Source organism: Stenella coeruleoalba (genome assembly GCF_951394435.1).
Source record: "Stenella coeruleoalba genome assembly, chromosome: 19".
NCBI classification, from domain to species: domain Eukaryota; kingdom Metazoa; phylum Chordata; class Mammalia; order Artiodactyla; family Delphinidae; genus Stenella; species Stenella coeruleoalba.
The window spans coordinates 35,117,536-35,145,300 of NC_137165.1; the positions used below are offsets into that span (position 1 = coordinate 35,117,536).

At 43.3% G+C, this 27,765-nt stretch overlaps 1 protein-coding gene across 1 annotated transcript; it reads left to right on the forward strand.

Annotated features, from left to right (window-relative positions):
• The first annotated feature begins 1,801 nt into the window (after positions 1–1,801).
• On the forward strand, positions 1,802–27,670 carry DUSP14 (dual specificity phosphatase 14). Its single transcript, XM_079903709.1, has 3 exons — positions 1,802–1,890; positions 25,198–25,280; positions 26,362–27,670. The coding sequence occupies exon 3, from the start codon at positions 26,454–26,456 to the stop codon at positions 27,048–27,050; it is 597 nt and encodes a 198-aa protein (XP_079759835.1). The 5' UTR covers positions 1,802–1,890; positions 25,198–25,280; positions 26,362–26,453; the 3' UTR covers positions 27,051–27,670.
• Positions 27,671–27,765: the final 95 nt, after the last annotated feature.

Here is a 27,765-nt window from a genome sequence, read left to right on the forward strand (position 1 = left end):
GGCATGTCAAAAATAAGTCACTAGATAAATTGATGGTGGAGCAATTTGGCGCTGGGAAGATGCCTTTCCCAGGCAAGATTTGAACTCCTAATGTGTTATCCTGAATCAGATTCTGCGTTGTTCTCTCGCAGAAAGATTAATTTTGCTTCATTTTAAAGCTTTGATTCTCTCTTTATGAAGGGAAAAATAAACAAAATCTCTCCATTCTAGGCCTTTTCAACTCCCTTAGGATTATCACTAAAATGGCTTTGATGTTATATTTTTGTCTGGGAAGCAGACAGAACTTTTAGATATTCCTGTACCCACGGGATGACTCGGAATCCGGTTGGAGACCAGAAAGCATGAAAAATCCCCAAAGCTTGTGGTTGAAGATGCGGGGGGATGTGGCGGGGTGGGATATAAACCCAAAGCGCTGTTTTTACTTCCCTCACCAATCCTTCCCCCTAAAACTATGATTACTCGTTTGAGTGTTCAGCTGTTCTGATGCCAATGATTTACAACGATGCGTAGCTGGGGCTGGTGAGCAAAGGGTTGGGCGTGGAGTCGGGACTCTTAGGTGTTAGACTCACTGCAGAGCCTCGAGAAAGTTGTTTACAGGGCAAGATTGTGCTGAAAAAAGTCCGCTTTGCATCTACTCATGTTATAGATGGACAAACCTACATTTAAAAAAAAGACCCTCGGGCTTCCCTGGTGGCGCAGTGGTTGGGAGTCCGCCTGCCGATGCAGAGAACGCGGGTTCGTGCCCCGGTCCGGGAAGATCCCACATGCCGCGGAGCGGCTGGGCCCGTGAGCCATGGCCGCTGAGCCTGAGCGTCCGGAGCCTATGCTCCACAACAAGAGAGGCCGCGATAGTGTGAGGCCCGCGCACCGCGGTGAAGAGTGGCCCCTGCTTAACCACAACTAAAGAAAGCCCTCGCACAGAAACGAAGACCCAACACAGCAAAAATAATTAATAGACTCCTACCCCCAACATCTTCTTAAAAAAAAAAAACCCCTCAGCGTGACACAGCAAATAAGCCTTTCACGAATCCATGCGTTCAGCCTGGGCTCCGGAGACCCTACAGTTCTGCCTTGGAGGCATGGGCTGTGGACCTGGTGTTTTGAAACTCAGGTGTCACCTGTGGTTTATGATGGTCTCGGGGCAGGCAGAAGATGGCCATATCTATAGCTACTTCTGAGTCTCAGACAACACAGCTTCCCACAGTCGTTAGAAACTGCCCATACCTGCCCAAGCAAAATTCATCCAACAGTTGCCATGAGATTTATTTCCCCTTCACTCTTTGGTCCCAGCTCCTGGGCTCTCCCTTGCAGGACCGAAGGTGGTGGTGGGGTGGGGGGAGAGGCGGAGATTAGTCACTAATTGCACTCTTCACACCCTTTACATTTGTATTGCTTTCTTGCCTTTAACCCTCTCACATCCAGAAAGTACCCTAGTTCATCATCCCTGCACCCACGCCCAAACCCAGTTTGTAGGTAGACGCTGAAGTGGGGAAGGAGCGGGGGCGTATGTTGAGACACAGATGAGGACACAACAACAGCCCCCTGAGCAGAGGTCTGCCGCTGCAGCTGGGGCGGTGCGAGCCGGGGTCGCGCCCCGGACTCCCCGCTCGGCGGCGGAGGGCACAATGCGCACGCGCGCCGTCCGCAGCTCCGCGCGTGCCCCCCGGCTCGACCCGCTACGCGCAGCTTGCCTCTAGCGCCGAGGCCCCGCCCCCGCCCGGAGCGCCCGCCCCGCCTGGGGAGAGGGCGGTGGGGCGCAGGGAGCGTGCGCGCGGCCCGCCCCGGGCGCGGGCGGAGGGGAGAAGGAGGGGCGTGCGCGCGGCGGATAACCGGCAGAAGCCGGGAGCAGCGCAGGAGGGAAGAGCGTCAGCTGCGAGCCCGGGCGAGCCGGTATGGGGCCCGCGGGCTCGGGCAGGGGGCAGCGGGCGGGCGGGCGGGACTTGGCGCCGACCGGGCCCCGGGGCCCTGGCCGGACCGGATGGCCGAGGGCCTGCGCGAACGTGGTCTCTGGAAACTTTGTGCCGGCGTCCCCCACCTGCTCTCGGGCGGTTCTCGCATCCTTTGGGCGGCGGGGAGAGGAGAGGCCCGGCGCCCAACGCAGCGCCCCCTCCTCACCGCCCGACCCTGCCTCGCCGGCTCTCGGCGCGCATTCCCCGCCCCCCGCCCCGCCACCCCGGCTGCTTCCCCACTGCGGCGACGCCTGGGCCGGGGTCCCAGCCCTCTGGTTCCTTCGCGAGCATCCTTTCTGTTCCCCTCCCCCTCCCTGACCCCTCTGCTCTGCGGTCCAGCCATGGCCTCTCTGCCTCCTCACCCCGTCGCCACCATTCGCCCGCTCCGAGCCACGGGAGCGTCGGCGGCTTTTTGCGTCTTCCAAAGGTTTCTGGTGCGTTGGTAGAAGCAACTTGACTTTCAGCAATGCCAAGTATTCAACTTGAGTATTTCTCTACGGTGGTGGATTGGTGAGCACAGTGCTAACATGTCTTTTTATTTCTCCTAAGTACCCTTGCTCCACAGCGAAGTTGAGTCGTTGTTTGTGTGCGAGAGGAGTTGCATGCTGTATGTAGTTGCCTTAAGTGGATTGTATAACGATATTTTATTTAGGTGGATGTTTCCAGTGGTGCCAGCCAGTGTTATGGTAACTGGGCATCCCAGAGGCAAGGGAAGGAGGAGTGACTTAAAAATGCAGTTCTACTGTGTAGGGATTTTTTTTTTTTTTAAGTGCCTTGTGCTTTTCATCCAGCAAGACCTCAGGGCGTTTAGCACGTGTTAACTAGCTGTTCAATGTAGTTTTAAGAGAGAGGTAAGTAGAAAGCATTACGTCCCATTTTACGGATTTGAAAACGGAGGCAAAACGACAAGTCCTGATTCTTTACTCACCTGAAAGGAATATGGACCAGAGTTCCTGGAATTCCTAGTCCATGAGGCCACTCAGAAATGTCATGGAATGTTGGAACGTACTCCCTGAGACTGTACAGATAAGTTAAAAGTCACGGGATGGGGCTGCCAGCAGCTCCACGCTTGGGACTCAGCTCTGTCACAAAGTTAAGTGATACTGAACAAGTCACAGCTGCTCTCTGCGTGTTTCCTAGTTTTTAAAATGAGGGGAACAAAGGTGCTGTATTCTTTGCAAAGTTGTGTGAGTGTATCTGGAAGCTCCACTTCCTTGAGCTGCATTTGGTGACTGTTAACTTGTTGTGGCCTCTTAAAGGCCCCCATTCTCAGGTTCCCTTTAGAAATGCAGGGAAGGAGGAGCCCCCAGAATGAATAACTGCCTCATCTTCACCAGAGGCACCTGAGAATTCACATCAGGGACAGGCTGAGGCAGGGACCCCGACGTGGGTGGGAGCAGAGGGTTGCCTGGTGGAGGAAGGAAGGAGCCCTGCACAGGCGGCTTGACACATGGGCCCTACTCCTGCCTCCAGCTCTGACTCATCTTCTGACGCTTGGGGGAGGAGAGGTAGATGCTTGATATTTTTGGCTTTCCCCCATAAAATGGGAGACAGTTTACTTCATTCGAAGGCTTTTTAACGTTAGTGTCCAACGTATCTATGCTGTGTTCTTAGCTGAAATCTCTCACATTGGTTGAATGCAGGTATGATTTGTGTAATATTCTTTAATATAATGGTATAAATCTATATTCTTACCATAAAAAAATTGGCCAGGTGTGTAAGTACAGGAAATCCTTTAAAACTTTAGCATTTTAAAATGTTGCTCCTTAGGGAAGGAACTGTGTTTGGTAGGTTCTTTAGCAATTGGGATTTTATTTTAAGGCGAGGTGGATTACAAATACTTTTTCCCAATACCAAGAATTAATCATTCTCTGTTTGGAAAAATATTAAAACTTCACAGATAAGATTAAAACCTTCTTTTGAGCATCTGTCCCAAAAGTAACTGCTGCGTGTATCTTTATTGGTCTGTGTGTATTCTTTTAGACTTTTCTAAGCATTTTCATAAATGTCTGTTTGCACAAAGTGATTTTTTTTCCTGGTTTGCATAGTCTGAAAACCTCTAGCTTATTTTTTTCCTGAGTGACTTTTTAAATTGAAATAGATTATTATAAAATTAACCAATCCTGTTTATAGAGACTGGGTTTCTGTCTAGAACAGGTAGCATGTGTTTTAAATACAGCTGGTCGTAAAGTTGTATTAACCCTGATAGCATGGTAGTATTTCTCCAGGCAATGCAGGAATGACCCCTTCTTAACTTCAAAACAGTTAAATCATTAAGAACCTTGGCGTTACTCTTGGTTGCAAATGAAAACTTCCCCCATTAAAAACAAAAATCTACTGTATTCGTCTTTTCTTTGTTTGTGAGGAGGCATAAAAGGGAGTGGAAAGCAGGGAGAGTTGCTAAAGCAACAGCACCTAAGTATAAACTTACAGAGCGAATATTTAAGATGGTAGCTTTAGTTATTTATGAAAGCCTGACTGGGGTGAAGACAGAAAGGGAAATGTTAATGTGGGCACAGTTCAAATCAGTAATTTCAGAAGAGAGGTGGGTTAAAACAAAATTCACATCAAGAGTGTATGGGTTTCTGGTGGTCCAGTGGTTAGGACTCTGCGCTGCCGAGGGCTCGGGTTCGGTTCGATCCCTTGTTGGGAAACTAAGATCCCACAAGCCGTGCAGCCCAGCCAAAAAAAAAGTGTTTATAGATAGACATTTATTGAGACTTTTGCCATGCGAAAGGTTCAGTGCTGACTACTGGGGTAGAAGGCAAATAAGGTCCTTGCCTCATGAAGCTGACAGGCCAGTAATGATATTCAGAGAGGAAGTGTTCTTTCCCCAGATAGGCCAGAATTGTAAGGGTTCTGAATTACTGGAAACCAACATTGTATTTATTTAACTTTTTTATTGTGAATTATAACACACAGAAAAGGGTATAAAACATAAATGGATAACTTAATTATTTTAAAGAAAACAGCTGTAACCATCTTGCAGGTTAAGAAGTACCCTCTTCCCACTCTTTCCCAATGACCACCTCTCTCCTTACCCCAGAGGTAACCCAGCCAGTAAATAGCTTCATTTTTGTGAAAGTCATTTCCTTTCTTTTCTACAGGCTTTATCACCTAAATACTAACCCTAAACAGTATAGTTTCATTTTGCCTGTTTTTCACTTTTATGCAAATGGAATTAATGTAGGTATTCTTGTAAATTCATTTTGCGGGGGGGTCAACATCATATATCTGTATATGTATGTAAGTGTGGATATTTATACATATATGTATATACACACATATATAATTTTTTGGTTCAAATTCTTACAGCATTTATGGTTTTTAAGATTTATCCATGTTGTTACCTGTAACTGTAATTAGTTCATATTTGTATGCATATACCACAGGTTATCTATTTGTCTTCCGCTGTTGATGGACATCTGGGTTGTTTCTGGCCCAGGGCAGTTATGAATACTGCTGGTCATAGATGTGCATATCCTCAGCTTTACTAGCTGATGCCTATTTTCCAAAGCGGTTGTACCAATTCCTCCAGCGGTGTCAGCCTTGAACTTATAATCCACTGTACTTGCTGTTTAACCACAACATGTCTGGCTATTCCTTCTTTTTTTTTTTTTTTTGGTGGTACGCGGGCCTGTCACTGCTGTGGCCTCTCCGGTTGTGGAGCACAGGCTCCGGACGCGCAGGCTCAGCGGCCATGGTTCACGGGCCCAGCCGCTCTGCGGCATGTGGGATCCTCCCGGACTGGGGCACGAACCCGTGTCCCCTGCATCGGCAGGCAGACTCTCAACCACTGCGCCACCAGGGAAGCCCTGTCTGGCTATTTCTTGAATGAATGAATAAATTTCACCTAGGTGGCTTGACCTCTGGCCCTTCATGTGCCACTGTATTTTTATACACTTAAGTTTGTATGGTTTGGACTACATACCACTGAAAGCCAGAGATGGTTTTCCACTCTATGTGGCTGACAGGTACCCAATAGAATCCTTCCATTGATTTTGTTTTTTTAAACAGATGTGTAGTTATAGAGAAATTTAAATATGCAAAATGAAGTATTAAAAATTAAAATGTCTAGTACCTGGAAGTTTTAAAGATTTTGGAAGAATTTTACCTCTTGGGCCACCAGATGCCTTGATGTGGTGATTTGCATTGTGCTGGAGAATACTTGCCTTGCGCCCAGCTCTGAATGTGCAGGCCAGCAGTGCTGGCTTTAGTGTGTGATGTGTGCAGGAACCCAGGCCAGTACTTGTGAAAATACCCTCTAAGGACCGGTACTCACATGATTGTGTACACATGCAGATCCCTTAGAGGCACCAGCACAGGAATTCCTTGGCAATTCCAAAGGAACCACAGCTTCTTTGCTACAGGAATAAATGCTTCTTTTACAATCTTTGAAGTGTCCTTTTCTCCAAGTCTTCCTTTATACTCGACAGTAGAGGTAGTACCGGGTTTGATAGAGAGTTCCTGCTTTCTGAGTAGACAGTTGCCAGGGTAACTTTAATTGCCTGTGTTTGGTGTTGCTAGCTGGATTTAAAGCTGGGGTGTGTGTGAGAGAGAGAGAGGGAGGGAGGGAAAGAGAAAGAGGAAGGGAGAGAGGATAGGGAGGGATGGGAAGGTCAGGTCAGGACAGCTATTAAATTATTAAGTTCAGGTGTTTGTTGAGCATCTACTGTGCCTGGTGTTATCTGCTAACAGTCTCTTTCTATCCTAAGGGCAGAAATACAATTCTGTACGTTTAGAAAACACCTTTCAACTGTCATCATTAAATTATCTCTGAATAATAAGATAAATTAGCATCTGAAAAAAAAACCCACCCTTAAGTAGATCTTTTTCTTAGTTGGAGGGCTGATAGAAGAACAGTAGTCCAAAGAACGTGAGATTTGTAATTCCTTTAAATTTCTTCTGTAAGGCATCTTGGAAAATGGCTAAATTGCTCTATTTTCAGTCTTTACAAATCATGAATACTTTTTTACTCATATACTAAAGGTTTTTTTTTCAGATTCTCTAAAATAACCATAATTTTAAAAACTACATATGTATAAATTAGAAGTTTTTAAGAAAACATACCCATAGTAGGAGGATGAAAAGTAGTGTCAGAACGTCTTAATCTGAGTGATGGGGGGAGAAATTTTGTTTCGTGGTATCCTTTTCCAAAGGCTGTAATTTACAGAGGAGCTTTGTTTTCCACCTGTTGCAGGGAAGAGCGGGGAGCCCTGGTGCCAAGGTTACGGCCGTGTCCTGTTACGTGCAGCCCATGGCCCTCCCCGCTCACCTCAGCACTTCCCATTCTTGCTTTTACCCTGACAGAGAGTAACCTCCTATCCAGTTTGGTCAGCTTTCCCCTGCCATCTGGAGGTCTCAGTGGACAAAAAGGCCCTTCTGAAATTTATATGCAACTGCTTGGTGCCTTGTCCCAGAACAGTTTCAGCATCAGTGGAGCATGGCAGGCCTTTTTGACTCCTTAGGTCTTTGAGTTTGCAGAGCCACAGGAGAAGACTCTTGAACAAGAGGGTGTTGCTTCTGTTAACTGGTAAACAGTGATGTGGCAGATAGAGCCACAGAGCCTTCTGACCAGCAGCCCAGTGATTCTCATGCAGGATTCTCATGCAGGGTCCTTAGAACCGCTTGGAAAAATATTCCTTTGCCATATACTATGATGGCTTTATAACATAATTTCAACTAGTGGTTGGCAAATGTTTTTCTGTGAAGGGTCAGGTAGTAAATATTTTAGGCTTGTGGGCCATACAGATTTTTTGTTTTTTAACTTATTTTATTTTTGGCTGCATTGGGTCTTCATTGCTGCACGCGGGCTTTTCTCTGGTTGCAGTGAGCAGGAGCTACTCTTCGTTGTGGTGCGCGGGCTTCTTATTGTGGTGGCTTCCCGTTAGGAGCACGGGCTCTAGGCGTGGGGGCTTCAGCAGTTGTGGCACGCGGGCTCTAGAGCCCAGGCTCAGTAGTTGTGGCTCATGGGCTTAGTTGCTTCACGGCATGTGGGATCTTCCCAGACCAGGGCTCGAACCCGTGTCTCCTGCATCGGCAGGTGGATTCTTAACCACTGCGCCACCAGGGAAGTCCACAGTTTCTGTTGCAACTATTTAACTTGCCTTTTTAAGCTTGCCTTTGTAGCATGAAAATGCCACAGTTAATGTGTAACAAATGAGCACGGCTGTGCTCCAGTAAAACTTCATTTATGAACACTGAAATTTTAATCTCATACAATTTTTATGTGCCATGAAACAGTGTTCTTCTTTTGAATTCTCTTTTAACCATTTAAAAATGTATAAACCATTCTTCTCTCATGGGCTGTACGGAAACAGGTGGCCAAGCAGACATGGCCCGCCTGCCATAGTTTGTCGGCCCCTGATTTGACCAAGAGTAGAATGAGGTTCAGAGACCATTGCATTCTCGTTTAGCATATGACTAGTAATTAGTAGTATAATCTACAAAGAACTATGTGTATTATCTCTTTGTATAAGACTATTTCTTTAGGAGACAGTTAAAGCCAAGGGAATAACTTCAGGATGCTATGTTCTTTGACTCCTATTTAGCTAAAAACTTGATTCCTTCCTTTGCTCCAGGGAGGCTCAGATACACCCAGTTGCCCTCAGAATTCGGGAGGCCTGCTGTCCCTCAGCAAGGATAGGGGTATGCAGCATCCAGCTAATGCAAGAGACTTACCTGGTTATCTTATTCTGCTCAGAAACTCTCATAGATGATTATAGATGCCTTTGGTTTATAAAGAAAAATGGGAAGTTAATTCATCAGTAGTTTACAAATGAAGTTAATTTGGTGTAAAAGCACCAAAAATGTGGAAGCGGCCAGAGGTATGATATAGAAGCCCTGCAGGGAGAAGGCTGAGGCTCACTGCTTGAATTTTAAAAATGTTGATATATCTAGTGAGACATCAAATGGTTAGATGCTCAAGGAGTGCTCAACTGTTCACCATTGAGGTCTTAGTCCTGTGAACTTTATTCTAATTTATAAATTCGTTTTTGTCTCCCTTAAAGTAATAATGAACTTCTAAGGACTGAGATCTTCTTTATGAAAGGTCCTGAGATTTCATGATTCTGCTTTTCAGAGGGCAGTAGTGACTTTCGCAATTTTGAGGCAAACTTATACGTGCCATGGGTTTAATTGCTGACGTGATTTTTTTTAAGTACTCTGGGTCTAGATGTTCTGACCTATACAAATCAAAGTTCACCACTTAGTCAGGAGTCTGTGATTCATGTTTAATTTTTACCACTTACTCTTTGAAGATTTAAAAGTATGATTTGTATAGGCTGTGGCACAAATTGGTTTCCAGTTGTCACCAAACAAGCTTAAATGTGATTGTGGAATTTTGCAAGCATTTTCTGGGTTCAGGATGATCAGACTTTTCACACCCAAAGACCATCTCATACCACTTAGCAGTTTAGGATTTTTTAGATGAATATCCAGATTATAGATAAAGTACAGACTAAATTTATGTTCCTTAATTTCTGTCTCTTCAGTTTTTATTTTCTTCCCCAGTGAAGTGTACATTTTGGTAGTCCTTAGATCAGTTGATCTGTTGTGGTCAGATTGTATGACTAATCAACAAATGGACAACTCATGGAGAAGGGGTTCTGGTCCCAGTGGGGTTACTCATTTTCTGTGTAGAGTCTGGAAAAGCCTCTTAACCTCCATTTACCTCTGATTCCTCATCTGGGAACCATGACAGCAGAATGACGCTGATCTGTGAGAGGCTGAGCGTGCTCGTGTGGCTTAAACAAAACAGGCGCTCGAGTTGGCTTCAGCAAGTCCAGTGGGACAGACCGAGGCAGATTAATGTGAGCTGTGTCTCTCACCCTTTAATGTGTAAACAGATCACCTGGGATCTTGTTAAGCGGTGGCGTCTGATTCTGGAGGTCTGGGATGGGGCCTGAGATTCTGCATTTCATTCAAGCTCCAGGTTGATGCTGCTGGGCCTTGGACCACACTTTGTGAGTAGTGAGGGGCTATAGAAAAAGGCTGGTGTTCTTCATTTGGAATCTCAAAAATAAGGAGGCTCTTGCAAGGCAAGAATGGCAGCATGTTTTAAATGGATTGGAGAAAAAGCATGATACTGTAATCTATGAGACACTTCCCCAAGAAACAAACAACCCAGGTTTTCAGCACCACTGACTGTTTTACTTTGTCTTAACCCTGTGCCTTCTCTGCATTACTGCAGCACCTGCTGTTTGCACCACTCATTTGATTCGCTTATTGTTAGTCTATCTCTAATTGTTATTCATCTGTTTTATTCATTTTTAAAAATATTTATTTATTTTTGCCTGCATTGGGTCTTCGTTGCTGTGCGCGGGCTTTCTCTAGTTGCGGCGAGCGGGGTCTACTCTTTGTTGTGGTTCACGGGCTTCTCATTGCGGTGGCTTCTCTTTGTTGAAGAGCGCAGGCTCTAGGCATGCGGGCTTCAGTAGTTGTGGCATGCGGGCTCAGTAGTTGTGGCTCGTGGGCTCTAGAGCACAGGCTCAGCAGTTATGGCGCGTGGGCTTAGTTGCTCCACGGCATGTGGGATCTTCCAGGACCAGGGCTTGAACCCGTGTCCCCTGCATTGGCAGGCGGGTTCTTAACCACTGTACCACCAGGGAAGTCCTCATCTGTTTTATATGTGTATCTTGTGTCGTCTCTTGAAGATGATAAAATCCTAGCACAGGGTGATGTCTTCTGTTACTTTATATCCCTGTTCTAGTGACTGTTGCTGCATAGCACACCATTTCAAAACTCAGTGGTATAAAAATCATTTTTATTCTTGACCTGCAGGAATCTGTGTTTGCTCACAGATTCCTGTAGGTCAAGAATTTGAACCTCCTGTAGTGGGGACAACTTGTCTTTGCTCCACAGTGTCTGGGGGTGACTTAATGGCTGGGAGCTAGAATCACTGAAGTGTCTTGACTCACATATTTAGTAGTTGATCCTGGCTGTCAGCTGGGATCTCCGCTGGGCTGCTGGCTGTAACACCCACATATGACCTCTCCACATGGTGACTCTGCCCAGCTTCTTTGGGCTGCCTCACAGCATGGCAGCTGGGTTCCAAGAGCAAGTCTCAAGAGACTAGGGAGAGGTGTTTGACATGTTTATGATCTAGCCTCTGAAGCGTCATTTCTACTGTTCTCTTTTGGTTGAGTTGGTCACGTTGTAAGAAGGTCATGGGGGGTGCAGGGTATTGTTATGGCCATTTTTCGCCAATACATTCTGCCACAGTCCCCAACAGCACTTAGAATAGTGTTGAACACGTGGCATGAACTCAGTAAGTACTGTTGTGTGAATGAGTGACATTAAACACCAAGGTGGATGAGGACCAGACTAAAAAACTCAATTCCAAATGTAAACAGATTGCCCCCTGATACCCAAATAAATGCATATGTTCACCTTTTATAGATAGTTATTTATAGTCTCTTTTCTCTACTTATTCTGTTTCCAACATGAGAATCGATGAATTTATCGTATGGAACTAAACTTCTAAAGAATGTGCATCTCTGTCACTATTAGCATGCTTCTTTTCCTTGCTCTCATCAAGTGGACTGCCTGTGTCCTCCTTTGGACTGTGGTATATTCTCCATCCAGCAGCTGGCTAGTGTCTTAAAATGATCAGCCTTTGTTAGGCTCAGTTCATGGGCTAGTGGTCCACATGAGGATATCAAGGTGTCAGCCAGGTCACGACTACACAGGCAGTTGCTCTACAGCTACACACTGGGGGAATATCGGTGGCCAAACTAAAATGGTGATTCTCAGATTCTTTAGTTCTATGTGTATTATGTGTATTTATCCTCTTCCCAGCCATCTTATCAGTTAAATTATATGGTGGGAAAAGCAAAAACAACCCCTTCTCCAAATGTAAGATGTTGAGGTGTTTCAGCAAATTATTAAAGCTTTCCAGATTAACTGAGAACAATTTGTGAATATCTTTTATTTCATTTTATTTTAACATGAATATAACTCAGTATTTGAATTTTATTCTTAATTTTTTAAATATAAATTTACTTATTTTTGGCTGCATTGGGTCTTCGTTGCTGCGTGCAGGCTTTCTCTAGTTGCGGGGAGAGGGGGCTACTCTTCATTGTGGTGTGCAGGCTTCTCATTGCGGTGGCTTCTCTTGTTGTGGAGCAAGGGTTCTAGGCATGCGGACTTCAGTTGTTGTGGCACGTGGGCTCAGTAGTTGTGGCTTGCGGGCTCTAGAGCGCAGGCTCAGTAGTTGTGGTGCATGGGCTTAGTTGCTCCGCGGTATGTGGGATCTTCTTGGACCAGGGCTCGAACTCGTGTCCCCTGCATTGGCAGGCAGATTCTTAACCACTGCACCACAAGGGACGTCCCTATTCTTTTTTTTTTTTTTTTGCGGTACGTGGGCCTCTCACTGTTGTGGACTCTCCTGTTGCGGAGCACAGGCTCCGGATGTGCAGGCTCAGCGGCCATGGCTCACGGGCCTAGTTGCTCCACGGCATGTGGGATCTTCCTGGACCGGGGCACGAACCCGTATCTCCTGCATTGGCAGGCGGACTCTCAACCACTGCACCACCAGGGAAGCCTGGGACGTCCCTATTCTTAATGTTTTGTCAGAAAGTTTTTTCCCTTGAATTTTGCCACACTGTGATTTTTATTTTTAAGAGTATTTTAACTTCTTTCCCCAGTGGAACACATTTCTGATTTAATAACGAAATGTAATGAGAAAAGTAGTATTTATTTACAACAATGTAGGCTAAAATGCCTCTTCTATTTTTTAATTATTTTTTATTATTATTTTTAAAATAAATTTATTTTTGGCCGCGTTGGGTCTTTGTTGCTGTGCGTGGGCTTTCTCTAGTTGTGGCGAGTGGGGGCTACTCTCCGTTGTGGTGCGCGGGCGTCTCATTGTGGTGTCTTGTTGTGGAGCATGGGCTCTAGGTGTGTGGGCTTCAGTAGTTGTGGCACGCGGGCTCAGTAGTTGTGGCGTGCAGGCTCATAGTTGTGGACCAGGGCTGAACGCGTGTCCCCTGCATTGGCAGGCAGATTCTTAACCACTGCACCACCAGGGAAGCCTACCTCTCTTTTAAAAAGGGTGACTTTAAGAGTTTTTTTTTTTTAAGAGTTTTTTTTTTTTGAAAGAACTAGATAAACATTTACTTCAATGGAAAAAGAAAATGTGATTACGTAGGCTTTTCATGTATTAAAAAATAAAAACAATGTAGGCCTCCAGTATATACTGGAAACCTCTGAAATCCCTAAAGCTAAAAATATCTTAGATCATTTTACATGGTCATCTCTAGCACCACTGTGGCCATTTTTCTGCTTATTCAACATGAGGAGAAAAAGCAGTAGATAGAATTTCAGTTCTTTAACTCCTGATTCTAGTGATTTTTGTCATTAAAAAAAAAAAAAAAAGTAGCTTCTGTGGCAGTGGGACGGATGCTCTGAATAGGCTGTGACACCAGGTAGCAATTCTGCATCTGCTGCCGGTATAGACGCTGGTGCCACATTCCAGGAGCTCTCCAGTGCAGGGAGCAGGCTGTTGTTAATAGCTTAATGCATTATTGAGATTACAGGCCCACTGGGTAGACACTAATTCTGCATTTTACTTATTAGCATTTAGCACTTTGATGTTCGTTATTCAAAGAGACCAGCATCATTCCTGACATTTCTTATAACTTGTTAAACAACAACAACAAAAACACCTCTCTGGGGTTGGTTTAGGACACCTCCTCTTTTTTGTCTTTCACCTCACCCCACCCCCATTCCCCTGGCCAGGAAAGCATTTTTCCCTCCAAGGAGTAAATGCAGCTGCCAGAGCAGCTTGGGAGGGCTGAGTTGAACACCATGGACAGCGACATGGACACTCCTTGGTGTTCTCCCTGGTCATCCTTGTCCCAGAGACCAGTGTGCTGCAATGGGAGTGGTGCTGTCACTCAGAAGGCATCTTGCAATCATTGATCCCTCAAACATGGTCAGTCTTTTACTCTCCTAATAGATATCCTTCTCCGTTTTCCTGTACACATTCATTAAGTTGATTTTGACACACCTGTGATGTAATATGCATGTTTTCTTTTTTTCATTATGATCAGAATCTGCTAATCTTAGAAATGAAGCAAACTAGGGCTTCCTGTTGTGCCTGCTCTGGGGCTGCTCCTTGCTGAGGTCCCCCTGCTATCAGGAGAGCGTTCTGGGTCCTGAAAGGTGTACCTGTCTGTGGCAGTATTTCCCTCTTCTGGGCAATAGGAGAAACTGGGGCAGCCCATTTGGGGTCATTCTTCTCTGTGTGTAGCATTTGAACATGTCCTGCTTAGGCAGATCTAAGGCCCCTCGTGCACTGAAGGTGCTGGTGGGGCGGGAGTCCTGTAGGGCAGGTAGTGAGGCCACAGCCACCCCCGCACAGGCACAGAGAAGCTGTGTGTGGGCTTGAGCAAGGGATCCAGACACCTTGGATCTTCTCTTGGCCCTGTGACTTGTCTTCTCCAAGTTGAAATCATCTCCCCCTTTCTGAACCTTGTATTTTTCGATCTGTAAAAGGGGTCGGGAGTGTTGGTCAGAGGAGCATCTGTGCCCTCTGAGTGCTCTCTGGCAGAAGTTGTTTTTCTAAACCTTGGACTCAGCTTTGGCATTTTAAACAGGTTTTTGGCACGAGACTGACTAGCAGCAGCAGGGAGGGAGCATCATGTCTGTCTCACTTGGATTCTGCCCTGAGGACTCACAATCTGCGTTCTTTTCCCTGCAGCACCAAGTACCCTATCACTGCCTGACGAATGGGAGTTAACTGAGTAAGCTAGGCTTTCAGCCCACCCATCACTTACCCATGGCCCTTGATGAAGACCTTTCTGCTGAAAAGGCCAGTGAGCCTGGGACACATGCCTCAGGAGGGCAAGTGGTTTTCCCAAAAGTATAATTATTTGGGAGACCACGAGACTGAGTCCCTCTTAATTAGACAGTAACTAGATAACCTGGTTGGAAATTTGATTAGCATCTTCCACATTGAGGATGGAGTTATCACCAGCAGTTCAAAAGCCTAACTTTGTGTGTTTATTACCACGGTGACTTTGCTTTTTAAACTCTTAGGATTCTGCCAGGGAAAGACTTGGAAGTGGCATGAGAATGTGCTCTGCTGCAGGACAGGCTGTTCTTTTAAAGTTCTGCCTGTTTCCATGCATATCTGACCCTCACATCCGCATGCATTTCCTTATGCGACTACTTCCTTGTTCGTCTTCATGATGCAGTTTCACCTATATACGTCTGTGTACCTCTGTATCATTGGTCAGCAGGTGTGGTCCCCAAACGAGGGGGGTGGTAAGCTTGGGCAAGGCAGCTCCCTTCAGGCACGGGCGGTTTCTGGGGAGAGACTTGTGATCCGTCGGCACCTGCATTCTGAGTGCCTCAGTCTTGAAGGGGAATCTGGGTGGCACACCACAGCATCCACCTCTGCAGCGGTTCTCAAAGTGTGTCCTCTGACCAGCAGCATCAGCATCACGTGGGAAATAAGTGGCAGCTCTAGAGCCCATCTCCAGAACTACTAAACCAGAAACTCTGGGGGCGGGGCTTAGCAATCTGTTTTAACAAGCCCTCCAGGTGATTCTGATGCAGGCCAAGTGTGAGAACCACTGCAGTATAAAGCTGGAATTATTTTAATTTTTTAAATTGAGGTATAATTGATATAGAACATTGTGTCAGTTTCAGGTGCACAACATAATGATTCAATATTTGTGTATATTGCAAAATGATCATCATGGTAAGTCTAGTTAACGTCTGTCACCATACATAGTTAACAGAATTTTTTTCCTGTGATGAGAACTTTTAAGATTAAGTTGCTCTCTTAGCAACTTTCAAATATGTAGTACAGTATTAACTATAGTCACCATGCTGTACATCACATTCCCATGACTTATTTTATAACTGGAAGTTTGTATCTTTTAACCTTGTTCACCCATTTAGTCCCCACCTCTGACAGCCAACAATCTGTTCTTTATATCTATGAGCTTTTTTTTTTTTTAAAGATTCCATGTATAACTGATGCTATACAGTATTTGTCTTTCTCTGACTTACTTCACTTAGCATAGTGCCCTCAAGATCTGTGTTGTTGTAAGTGGCAAGATTTCCTTCTTTTTTATGGCTGATTAATATTCCATGGTGTGTATATATACCAAATTTTCTTTATCCGTTCATCCATCCATGGACACTTAGGTTGTTTCCGTGTCTTGGCAGTGAACATGGGGATGCATATATCTTCTCGAGTTAGTGTTTTTGTTGGATAAATACCCAGAAATGGAATTGCTAGATCATATGGTAATTCTATTTTTAACTTTTCAAGGACTCTCCATACTGTTTTCTGTAGTGGCTGCACCAATTTACATTCCCATAAACAGTGCACAAGGGTTCCTTTTTCTCCACATCCTTGCTAACACTTTTTATTTCTTGTCTTTTCAATAATAGCCATTATAACAGGTGTGAGTGAAGTGATATCTCATTGTGGTTTTGATTTGCATTTCCCTGATGATTAGTGATGTTGAATACCTTTTCATGTACCTGTTGACCATCTGCATTTCTTCTTTGGGAAAATGTCTATTCAGATCCTCTGCCCATTTTTAAATCAGATTGTTTGGGGTTTCTTTTTTGCTATTGAATTATACACACTGTTTATGTATTTTGGATGTTAACCCCTATTGTTCATATCATTTGCAAATATTTTCTCCCATTCCATAGGTTGTCTTTTCATTTGTTTAGTTTCCTAAACAAAAGCAAAGGCTTTTTAGTTTGATTTAGTCCTACATTTTTATTTTCGCTTTTGTTGCCGAATCCAAAAAATCACCACCAAGACCAGTGTGAAGGAGCTTATCACCTCCTATGTTTTATTCTAGGAGTTTTATGGTTTCAGGTCTTAACATTCAACTCTTTAATACACTTTGAGGTTTTTTTTGTATGGTATAAGATAGTGGTCCAGTTTCATTCTTTTGTGGTGTTCAGTTTTCCCAACACCATTTATTGAAGAAGCTGTCCTTTCCCCATTGTATATTCTTGATTCCTTTGTTGTAAATTAATTGACCATATATACATGGGTTTATTTCTGGGCTCTATTCCGTTTCATTGATCTATGTGTCTTTTTTTATGCTGATGTCATACTGTTTTGATTACTATAGCTTTGTAATATAGTTTGAAATCAGGGTGTGTGATGCCCCCCAGCTTTGTTCTTTTTTCTCAAGATTGCTTTGGCTATTCAGGGACTTTTTGTTTCCATACAAATTTTATGATTGTTTATTTCTGTGAAAATGCCATTTGATAGGCATTTGATAATTTTGATAGAAATTTTATAGGGATTGCACAGAATCTGTAGATTGCTTTGGGTATTATGGACACTGTAACAATATTAATCCAGTTCATGAGCACCAAATATATCTTTCTATTTATTTGTGTGTTCTTCAGTTTCTTTTATAAATGTCTTACAGTTTTCAGTATACAGGTCTTTCACTTCCTTGGTCAAATTTATTCCTTAAATATTTTATTTTTCCTGATGCAGTTTTTTTTTTGTTTTTTGTTTTTTTTTTGTGGTACTCGGACCTCTCACTGTTGTGGCCACTCCCGTTGCGGAGCACAGGCTCCGGGCGTGCAGGCTCAACGGCCATGGCTCATGGGCCTAGCTGCTCCGCGGCATGTGGGATCTTCGGAGACCGGGGCACAAACCCGTGTCCCCTGCATCGGCAGGTGGACTCTCAACCACTGTGCCACCAGGGAAGCCCCCGATGCAGTTTTAAATGGAATTGTTTTCTTAATTTCTCTTTCTGATAGTTCACTATTAGTCTATAGAAATGCAACGATTTCTGTATATTGATTTTGTATACTACTTTACTGAACTCATTGATTAGTTCTAACTTTTTTTGTGTGTGTCCAGTCTTTAGGGTTTTCTATATATAATATGTCATCTGCAAATAGTGACAGTTTTACTTCTTCCTTTCTGATCTGAATGCTTTTTATTTCTTTTTCTTGCCTAATTGCTCTGGCTAGGACTTCTAATACCATGTTGAATAAAACTGGCAGGAAGGGGCATCCCAGTCTCTTTCCTGATCTTAGAGGAAAAGCTTTCAGCTTTTCATCACTGAATATGTTGTTAGCTGTGGACTTGTCATATATGGCCTTTATTATGTTGAGGTATGTTCTCTCTATACCTGCTTTGTTAAGAGTTTTTATCATAAAGGGATGTTGTATTTTGTCAGATGCTTTTTCTGTACCTATTGAGATGATCGTGTGATTTTTATCCTTTTCTTAGTGTGGTGTACCACACTGATTAATTTGCAGATGTTGTACCATCCTTGCATCCATGGGATAAATTCCACCAGATCATGGTGTATGATCCTTTTAGTATATTGTTGAATTTAGTTTGCTGCTATTTTGTTGAGGATTTTTCCATTATGTTTATCAGAGATATTGGCCTGTAATTTTTTTTTCTTGTGGTGCCCTTGTCTGGTTTTGGTAGTAATGTAATGCTGGCCTTGTAGGATGAGTTTGGAAGTGTTTGCTCCTCTTCTGTGTTTTGGAAGAGTTTAAGGATTGGTATGTATTTTCTTTTTTTAAAAAATTTATTTGGCTGTGCTGGGTCTTAGTTGCAGCACATGGGATCTTCGTTGTGTAGGCTCTTAGCTGAGGAATATGGGATCTAGTTCTAGACCAGGGATTGAACCCAGGCCCCCTGCCTTGGGAGCACAGAGTCTTAACCACTGGACCACCAGGGAAGTCCCTAGTATGTATTATTTAAATGTTTGGTTGAATTCACCAGAAAAGCTGACTGTGTCCTGTACTTTTGTTTGTTGAGGGGTTTTTGATTATGGAGTCAATGTTCTTCCTAGTTATTGGTCTTCAGATTTTCGTCATGATTCAGCCTTGGTGTATAATTGTTAATAGTAGTCTCTTATGATCCTTCGTATTTCTGTAGTATCAGTTGTAAAAATTTCTTCCTTCACTTCTGATTTTGAGTCCTCTTGTCTTTTTTTTTTTTGAGTCTAGCTAAAGGTTTGCCAATTTTATCTTTTCAAAGGGTTTCGCTTAGTTTCATTGATCTTTTCTATAGTGTTGTCTTTTTAGTCTCTATTTTCCTTCTGATCTTTGTTATTTCCTTCCTTTTACTGACTTGGGTTTTTGTTTGTTCTTTTTCTAGTTCCTTGAAGTGTAAAGTTATGTTCTTTTTTAAAAAAAAAGAATTTATTTTTGGCTGCGTTGGGTCTTCATTGCTGTGTGTGGGCTTTCTCTAGTTGCGGTGAGCGGGGGCTACTCTTCGTTGTGTGTGGGTTTCCCATTGTGGTGGTTTCTCATTGCAGAGCACGGGCTCTAGGCGCATGGGCTTCAGTAGTTGTGGAGTGTGGGCTCAGTAGTTGTGGCTCGAGGGCTGTAGAGTGCAGGCTCAGTAGTTGTGGCACACAGGCTTAGTTGCTCCACGGCATGTGGGATCTTCTCAGACAAGGGGTCGAACCCATATCCCCTGCATTGGCAGGCAGATTCTTAACCACTGTGCTACCAGGGAAGTCCCTAAAGTTAGGTTCTTTATTTGAGATCTTCCTTGTTTCTTGATGTGTAGGCATTTATCATTATGAACTGCCCTCTTAGAAGTGCTTTTCTTGTATCCCATAAGTTTTGGTATGCTGTATTTCCAATTTCATTTGTCTCAGGTATTTTTTTGATTTCTCTTTTGATTTCTTTTCTGACCCATTGGTTGTTCAGTAACATGTTGTTTAATCTCCACTTATTTGTGAATTTTCCAGTTTTCTTCTTGTATTGATTTCTAGCTTCAGACTGTTGTGGTTCGAAAAGATGCTTGATGTGATTTCAATCTTCTTAAGTTTATTAAGGCTTGTTTTGTGGCCTAATATATGTCCTAGAGATTGTTCCATGTGCACTTGAGAAGAATGTGTATTCTCTTGCTTTTGGATGAAGTGTTCTGTATATATACGTTAAGTCTACCCGGTCTAATGTGTAGTTTAAAGCTGATGTGTCCTTACTGATATTCTGTCTGGATGGTCTATGCATTGATGAAAATGGGGTATTAAAGTCCCATATTATTGTACTGTTGTCTGTTTCTCCCTTGAGGTCTGTTAGTATTGCTTTAATTAACTTACTTTTTTAAAATTTTGGCTGTGTGGTGCAGCATGCAGGATCTTAGCATGTGGGAACCTAGTTACCTGACCAGGGATCAAACCCATGCCCCCTGCACTGGGAGCACAGAGTCTTAACCACTGGACCTCCAGGGAAGTCCCAATATTGCTTTATATATTTAGATGCTTCTATGTCGGATGCATAAATATTTACAACTGTTATATCCTCTTGTTGGATTGACCCCATTTATCATCATGTAATGCCCTTGTCTCTTTATTTTAAAGTCTATTTTGTCTAATTATAGCTACCCCAGCTTTCTTTTGGTTTTCATTTGCATGGAATATCTTTTTCCATCCTTTCATTTTCAGTCTGTGTGTGTCCTTACATCTGAAGTGAGTGTGTGTATCCTTACATCTGAGGTAGGCAGCATGTCTCTTTTTTTTTAATCCATTCAGGCCCTTTCTGTCTTTTGATTGCAGAATTTAGTCCATTTACATTTAAAGTAATTATTGACTGCCATTTGGTTGTTTTCTGGATGTTTTGTAATTCCTCTGTCCCTTTCTTCTCTTGCTCTGCTACTTTGTGGTTTGATGATTTTCTTTGTGGTATGCTTAGATTCTTCTCTCCTTAGATCTTTTGTGAATCTGCTATAGGTTTTTGCTTTGTTATTACCATGAGGCTTACACATAACAACTTATAACAGTCTACGTTTAAACTCATTCTAAAGCACAACATTTTTACTCCTCCATCCCCCACATTTTTGTTTTTTATGTCACATTTTACACCATTTTATCTTGTATATCCCTTAATTATTATATTTTTACTACTATATCTTTTAATCTCCATACTAGCTGTATGAGTAATTAATCCATACCACCTTTACATTATATTTTTCTAAAGTGTACTATAGTTACCTCTATCAGTGAGACTTATGCTTCCATATGTTTTCCTGTTACTAATTAGTGGCCTTTATTTTCAGCTTTAAAAAGTTGCGTTCATTCTTGTAAGGCCAGTTTAACTTTTGCTTGTCTGGAAAACTCTAAATTCTGAATGACAACTTTGCTGGTATTTTTGTCTGGAAGTTTTTTCTTTCAACACCTTGAATATATCATGCCACTCCCTTCTGACCTGCAAAGTTTCTGCTGAAAAACTTGCTGATAGTCTTATGGGGGTTCTCTTGTACATAACTAGTTGTATTCTTCTGGCTTTTAAAATTCTCTTGTGTTTTTACTTTGAACAGTTTAATTATAATGTGTCTTGGTGTGGGTATCTTTGGGGTTTGGTTTATTTGGAACTCTCTGGGCTTCCTGGATCTGGATGTCTGTTTCCTTCCTTAGGTCAGGGACGTTTTTATCCCTTTTCTCTCTTTCTTCTCTTTCAGACCCCTATAATGTAAATGTTGGTTTGCTTGATGTTATCCCATAAGTCTCTTAAGCAATCTTCACTTTTTTCATTCTTTTCTTTTTACTGCTCCAGTGGTTTGAGTTTTACTGCCCTGTGTTCAGGTTCACTGATCCTTTTTATGCTGTCATCTACTCTGCTGTTGAACCCCTCTAGTGTATTTTTCAGCTCTGTGACTTTTTTCATACTTCCTTATATTTTCTGTCTCTTTGTTGAAGTTCTGTGTTCATCCATTCTTTTCTCGAGTTAAGTGAGCATCTTTATGACCATGATTTTGAACTCTTTTTAACAGGTCAATCACTTATCTCCATTTCATTAACGACTTTTTCTGAGGTTTTATCTTGTTCTTTCATTTGGAGCATATTCCTCTACTTTTTCATCTTAATTTTAGACTCTCCCTGTTGGTTTCTGTGCATTAGATAAAAGAGCCACCTCTCCCAGTCTTGGAGGAGTGACCTTGTGTAGGAGATGAATCTTACCATTCAGCCCTGCCTTAATCTTGGTTGTCTCTCAAACCTTTGTGATTGTCCAGACTATTTTATTTTTAGTGGCTTCCAGTAGTTGCAGGTGGGTCCAGACCTGTCAGTATTCTATAGGGAAGGGTCTCAGTCACCAGCTTTTAAAGTATGTAAATATACAGTCTTGTGGGATGACTAGCAGTAAGTCCCACTGTCTGCCAGAGCCAGGTGATCTAGAGGTGTCCCTTGGGCAGCAGTGACAAAAATCAGGATACCAGATGAGTATACAAGTTCCTTTCTGGAAGATACCAGAGACTTGGAGTGAGGCAGAGGGTGAACACACAGATGGCATCCACTGGCTTCTGTCCCCAGAGTGTGCCAAAGCAGAAGCTGGCCCCTTAGGCTGAAGCTCCAGGAAAAGCAAATAGGCCTCTTTCACAGAAAGACTGAGGGTGTGTTTCAGTTGGCTGGCTGTGTTGTGCCCCAGGGTTGGTAGCCAGCCAAGAACTGTGTTTGCCCCCAGAGCTGGGTGATCAAGAGGTGTCCCCTGGGTGGCAGCCACAAAAGCCAGGGCACCAGACACACATAGAAGCTACTCTCTGAGAAACACTGGTGCTCTGGAACACAGCAGAGGGACAGCACAAAGACAGTGCCTGCCCTGTGAGGTCTCTGGAGAGGATTACAGTAGACCCTTATATGTGTGTTTAATTAGAAGCCTGCCTCTTAGGTTGCAAGCTATAACTATTTTTAAAAAACTATTTAAAAATGTTAAATATGCACGTCATAGGGCTCAGCCCTTCCACTCCTAGGTATTTAAGAGAAAGGAAGGCATATATGCACACTTACACATGAGTGTTCACATCAACTTTACTTGTACTAGTCTAAAACTAGAAACAACCCATTTCCATCAGTAGGTGAAGAGATAAACCATGTTGTATCTGCACAATGGAATACTAGTCAGCAATAAAAAGGAATGACCTGTTGATAGACACAGCTTCGTGGATGAATGTGAAAATAATTATGCTGAGTGAAAAGCCAGACCAAACAGAAAAACCCTACATTGTATGATTCCATTGTATAAAAGTCTAGAAAATGTAAACTGTAGTGACAGCAGATCAGTGGTTGCTTGGGAATGGGGCTAGAGGGTGAGGGAGGGATGAATTATAAAGGAACATGAGGAAATTCTGGGGGTGACGGATATGTTTATCATTTTGAGGTCATGGTGTCTTGAGTGTATACATATGTTAAACCTCATCAAGTTGTACATCAAATTGTATGTCAGCTGTGTCTCAACAGAGCTGTAAAAAAATGAAAATTTAAGTGCAGTGGTTACGTGGGAAAGGCAGAGGGACATACGGGGGAGGAACACTTCTTTTTTCAATTATATATATTCTTTTCCATTATGGTTTATCACAGGATATTGAATATAGCTCCCTGTGCTACACAGTAGGAACTCATTGTTTATCCATCCTGTATATAGTACTTTGCATCTGCTAATCCCCAACTCCCAATCCTTCCCCTCCACCCCTCTTTGGCAACCACAAGTCTTTTCTCTATGTCTGTAAGTCTGTTTTGTAGATATGCTCATTTGTGTTGTATTTTAGATTCCACATATAAGTGATATCATATGGTATTTGTCTTTCTCTTTCTGACTTCGCTTAGAATGAGAATCTCTAGGTCCATCCACGTTGCTGCAAATAGCATTACTTCATTCTTTTTTTACGGCTGAGTAGTATTCCACTGTATATATGTATCGCATCTTTATGCATTCATCTGTCGATAGACATTTAGACTGTTTCCATGTCTTGGCTATTGTAAATAGTGCTGCTATGAACATAGGGGTACATGTATCTTTTCAAATTATAGTTTTGTCTGGGTATATGCCCAGGAGTGGGATTGCAGGGTCATATGGCAACTCTATTTCCAGTTTTTTGAGGAACCTCCACACTGTTTTCCACAGTGGCTGCACCAGTTTACATTCCCACCAGCAGTGGAAGAGGGTTCCCTTTTCTCCACACCCTCTCCAGCATTTATTGTTTGTAGACTTTTTGATGATGGCCATTCTGACTGGTGTGAGGTGGTACCTCATTGTAGTTTTGATTTGTATTTCTGTAATGATTAGCGATGTTGTGCATCTTTTCATGTGCTTATGGGCCGTCCGTATTTCTTTGGAGCAGTCTATTTAGGTCTTCTGCCCATTTTTCAATTGTGTTGTGTTTTTGCTGTTGAGTCGTATAAGCCGTTTGTATATACTGGAAATTAGGCCCTTGTCAGTGGCATCATTGGCAAATATTTCCTCCCAGTCTGTAGGTTGTCGTTTTGTTTTGTTTATGGTTTTGTTTGATTTCTGTTGCCTTGGGAGCCTGACCTAAGAGAACAGCAGTACAATTTATGTCAGAGAATGTTTTTGCCTGTGTTCTCTTCTAGGAGTTTTATGGTGTCATATCTTATATTTAAGTCTTTAAGCCATTTTGAGTTATGTTTTGTGAGGGTGTGTTCTAACTTCATTGATTTGCATCCCACTGGGGAAGGAACACATTTTTAATGATACTGATTGGTGTTCATATCGTTACATAAATGAGTAAATAAGAGGGCCAACCTGGAAGAGAATACAAAATGAAAGCAATTTCAAATTGCTGTCCACCACCAGCACCTCCTGTAGTTGACGTTCAGAGCTGCAGCCACCTCTGCAGCACGGCTCTTCGCAAAGCTGGCTGGCTGCTGCGCCCACTGTAGCATCTAGCACGCTGCAGACAGTCCCACACTGCCAGGTGGACTGTGGGCACAGGGAAGAGAGTCCAGCTTGCTCTGCATCTCTTGCTGGCCCCGTGAGCAGAGCCTTACATTTCAGCATGTTGTAGTCTCTGAATCTCCTCTCAAATTCATCTCGGTTGTGGCCAAAACAGCACTTAATATTTTTCACACCGTGGGTTGTGTGTCATTAACAGAAATCTGAGACTTGGGTTGATATTTCTTACTGGCACATTCTTTACAGGCACATGGAGATATATTTAACATGCTTTCCACTTCCTAGATTTATTCCAGTCAAACCCAATTTCGTAGTAAAAACCCAGGAGGAGGGCTTCCCTGGTGGCGCAGTGGTTGAGAGTCCGCCTGCCGAGGCACGGGATGCGGGTTTGTGCCCCGGTCCGGGAGGATCCCGCGTGCCGTGGATTGGCTGGGCCCGTGAGCCATGGCCGCTGAGCCTGCGCGTCAGGAGCTTGTGCGCCGCAGCAGTGAGAGGCCCGCGTACCGTAAACAAACAAACAAAACCCAGGAGGAATTCTTTTGAACTTCCTGATTGACCATATTCTTGCCTCTTTGTCTTTCTGCAGATCTGAGTTGTATCCACTCTCATCAGCACTCACTCACTTAGGACTTTGCAGACGCAGGACGCCAGAGTAATCAGACTCCTCAAGTGAGTAGTCCCAGCATCACCAGTCTGTGGAACCGGGGATGTTCCTGTCTAACTGAAATCACCGTGGGCATCCCTACGGTACCCTGGGTGGGGATAAGCACACTTCTCAGAGGGCACAGACTATAAAGTGGTATGAAAGACTACATAGAGATTATATAATATTGAATGTCTTTTATAATAACTACTGTACTAATGAAAGAATATAGATGTTCAAATGTTAAATTTTAATTCCAATACATCTTAAGCCAGTGGGATACATCTTGGAGCTTAGAATTGGCTGAGGAAGGTGAAGTAATTTAGCCACACCTGGGGTCAGGTCAGCTAAAATGCTCATTAACTTAGACGAATGAATTTTTGAGACCATGGCCTTCAAATTGCCTAGGATTGTTTCCACGGAAATGACATAGCACAGGTATTCAGATGTCACAAATATGATAGTTAGCTGTTTTTTAAATTATAAAGGGCTAAGGTGACCATATGTCCTGGCTTTTCTGTAACTGACCCAATTCAGTATCTCTTTAGTCTGCAAAGGCCACGCATTGGATGTATTACCTAAAGCGATATCGTTTTTATACTTTGTAAGTATAATCTATGTACGATCTCTATGTCTAGATTTAGGTTTAGGAGAATATGGCCATCATGGATGTGGAGGTAGGCAAGAGAAGTATATGAAAGAACATGGCCACAGAAAGGATCACAAGTTCTGATTTCTTCCTGATTACCAGGGAACACCACTCCCTTCAATAAGAGCAAGACCCTGCAAGGTTGTTGTTCAGGGAGTAGTTGGGCTTCTTTCTGTCTTTAACTTTTCCTAAAATAGGATGACTTTCTATTTAGTGCCTTTAAAAAAAAAAAAAATCACCAGAGTGCTGACTTTTACATTGGTTTTGCATATTGGCATCTTAGACTACTTTTCCTAACTGTTAATCGATGAAAATGATTTGTCTACGTCCTGGAAAGCACACACTATTATAGAAAATAAGCATTTCTAATCCTTTTACCTTCCCATTCCACAAACACTGCAGAAGGCTGTGATGAATCAGTAGCATTTAAAGTACTGATATATACCTGTATTTTGCAGGAAAGTGACTGTAATTTCCAGTTCCTTGGTGGAGGAAAACAAAACACTCTGGTCTTACTTCCAATGATGCAAGTGTGACTGCTGGCGTCTTCATGAGCTCCAGAGGTCACAGCACGCTACCACGGACTCTCATGGCCCCTCGGATGATTTCTGAGGGAGACATAGGAGGCATTGCTCAAATCACTTCCTCGCTCTTCCTGGGCAGAGGCAGTATAGCCTCCAACCGGCACCTCCTCCAGGCTCGTGGCATCACCTGCATTGTTAATGCTACCATCGAGATCCCCAATTTCAACTGGCCCCAGTTTGAATATGTTAAAGTGCCTCTGGCTGACATGCCTCATGCCCCCATTGGACTCTACTTTGACACCGTGGCTGACAAGATCCACAGCGTGAGCAGGAAACACGGGGCCACCTTGGTGCACTGTGCTGCAGGGGTCAGCCGCTCGGCCACGCTCTGCATCGCATACCTGATGAAATACCACAACGTGTGCCTGCTGGAGGCGTACACCTGGGTGAAAGCCCGGAGGCCCGTCATCAGGCCCAACGTGGGCTTCTGGAGGCAGCTGATAGACTACGAGCGCCAGCTCTTTGGGAAGTCGACAGTTAAAATGGTACAGACACCTTATGGCATAGTTCCAGACGTTTACGAGAAGGAGTCCCGACACCTGATGCCTTACTGGGGGATATAAGTCACCAAAGCCTGCATCAGCAGCCCCTTGAGCAGTACCAGCATCTGCTGCACGCGTCTGCTCCCCTCTTCACCTTTCTTTCCAAACGGTTGACTTTTGGTTCTCCCTGAAGTGTTTTTTACACTGGGTGTTCATGTCTATCTTAAGAGAGAAAGGAGGGAGGGGAGGAACGTAAGGGGAATGCTTACATGGCTACTGACATTTTTAAAACTAACATTTTGGAATAGTGTTTATGAAAATCTTTAACTGGCTTTTAATCCTTTTTAACAATTTGAACAGTTTAATAAACTGGTTCTGCTCTATTCTCAATCCCATGCCTTTTGGCATCATGGGAGGAGCTCAGTGCAAAAAATCACTTTGGGCCCCGATTAACCCTTTAGATACAAGCTTTGCCCAAGGCTGCCGACCAAACAAATGCTTAGGGAACATTGATACCAGTGTCAGTCTCTACTGGATCAGCCCTCTTTCCTTTCCTCCTATTATTTAGTGACTCTGTAAGTTAAAAAACAAGCCTTTATTATTTAGCTGTTAATTATAATGGAATCTGCAAACACTCTGTTGGAATCAGTGTGCCCCAGGACTATATTAGCATTATTTTTAATAAATATATCTGCTTAACATATTGGAATTTTTACTGATAAGAATTTCAGGGTGTGTGTGTGTGTGTGTATGTGTGTGGATGAGGGAAGAAAGATGCTCTCCAACAGCTATTAAA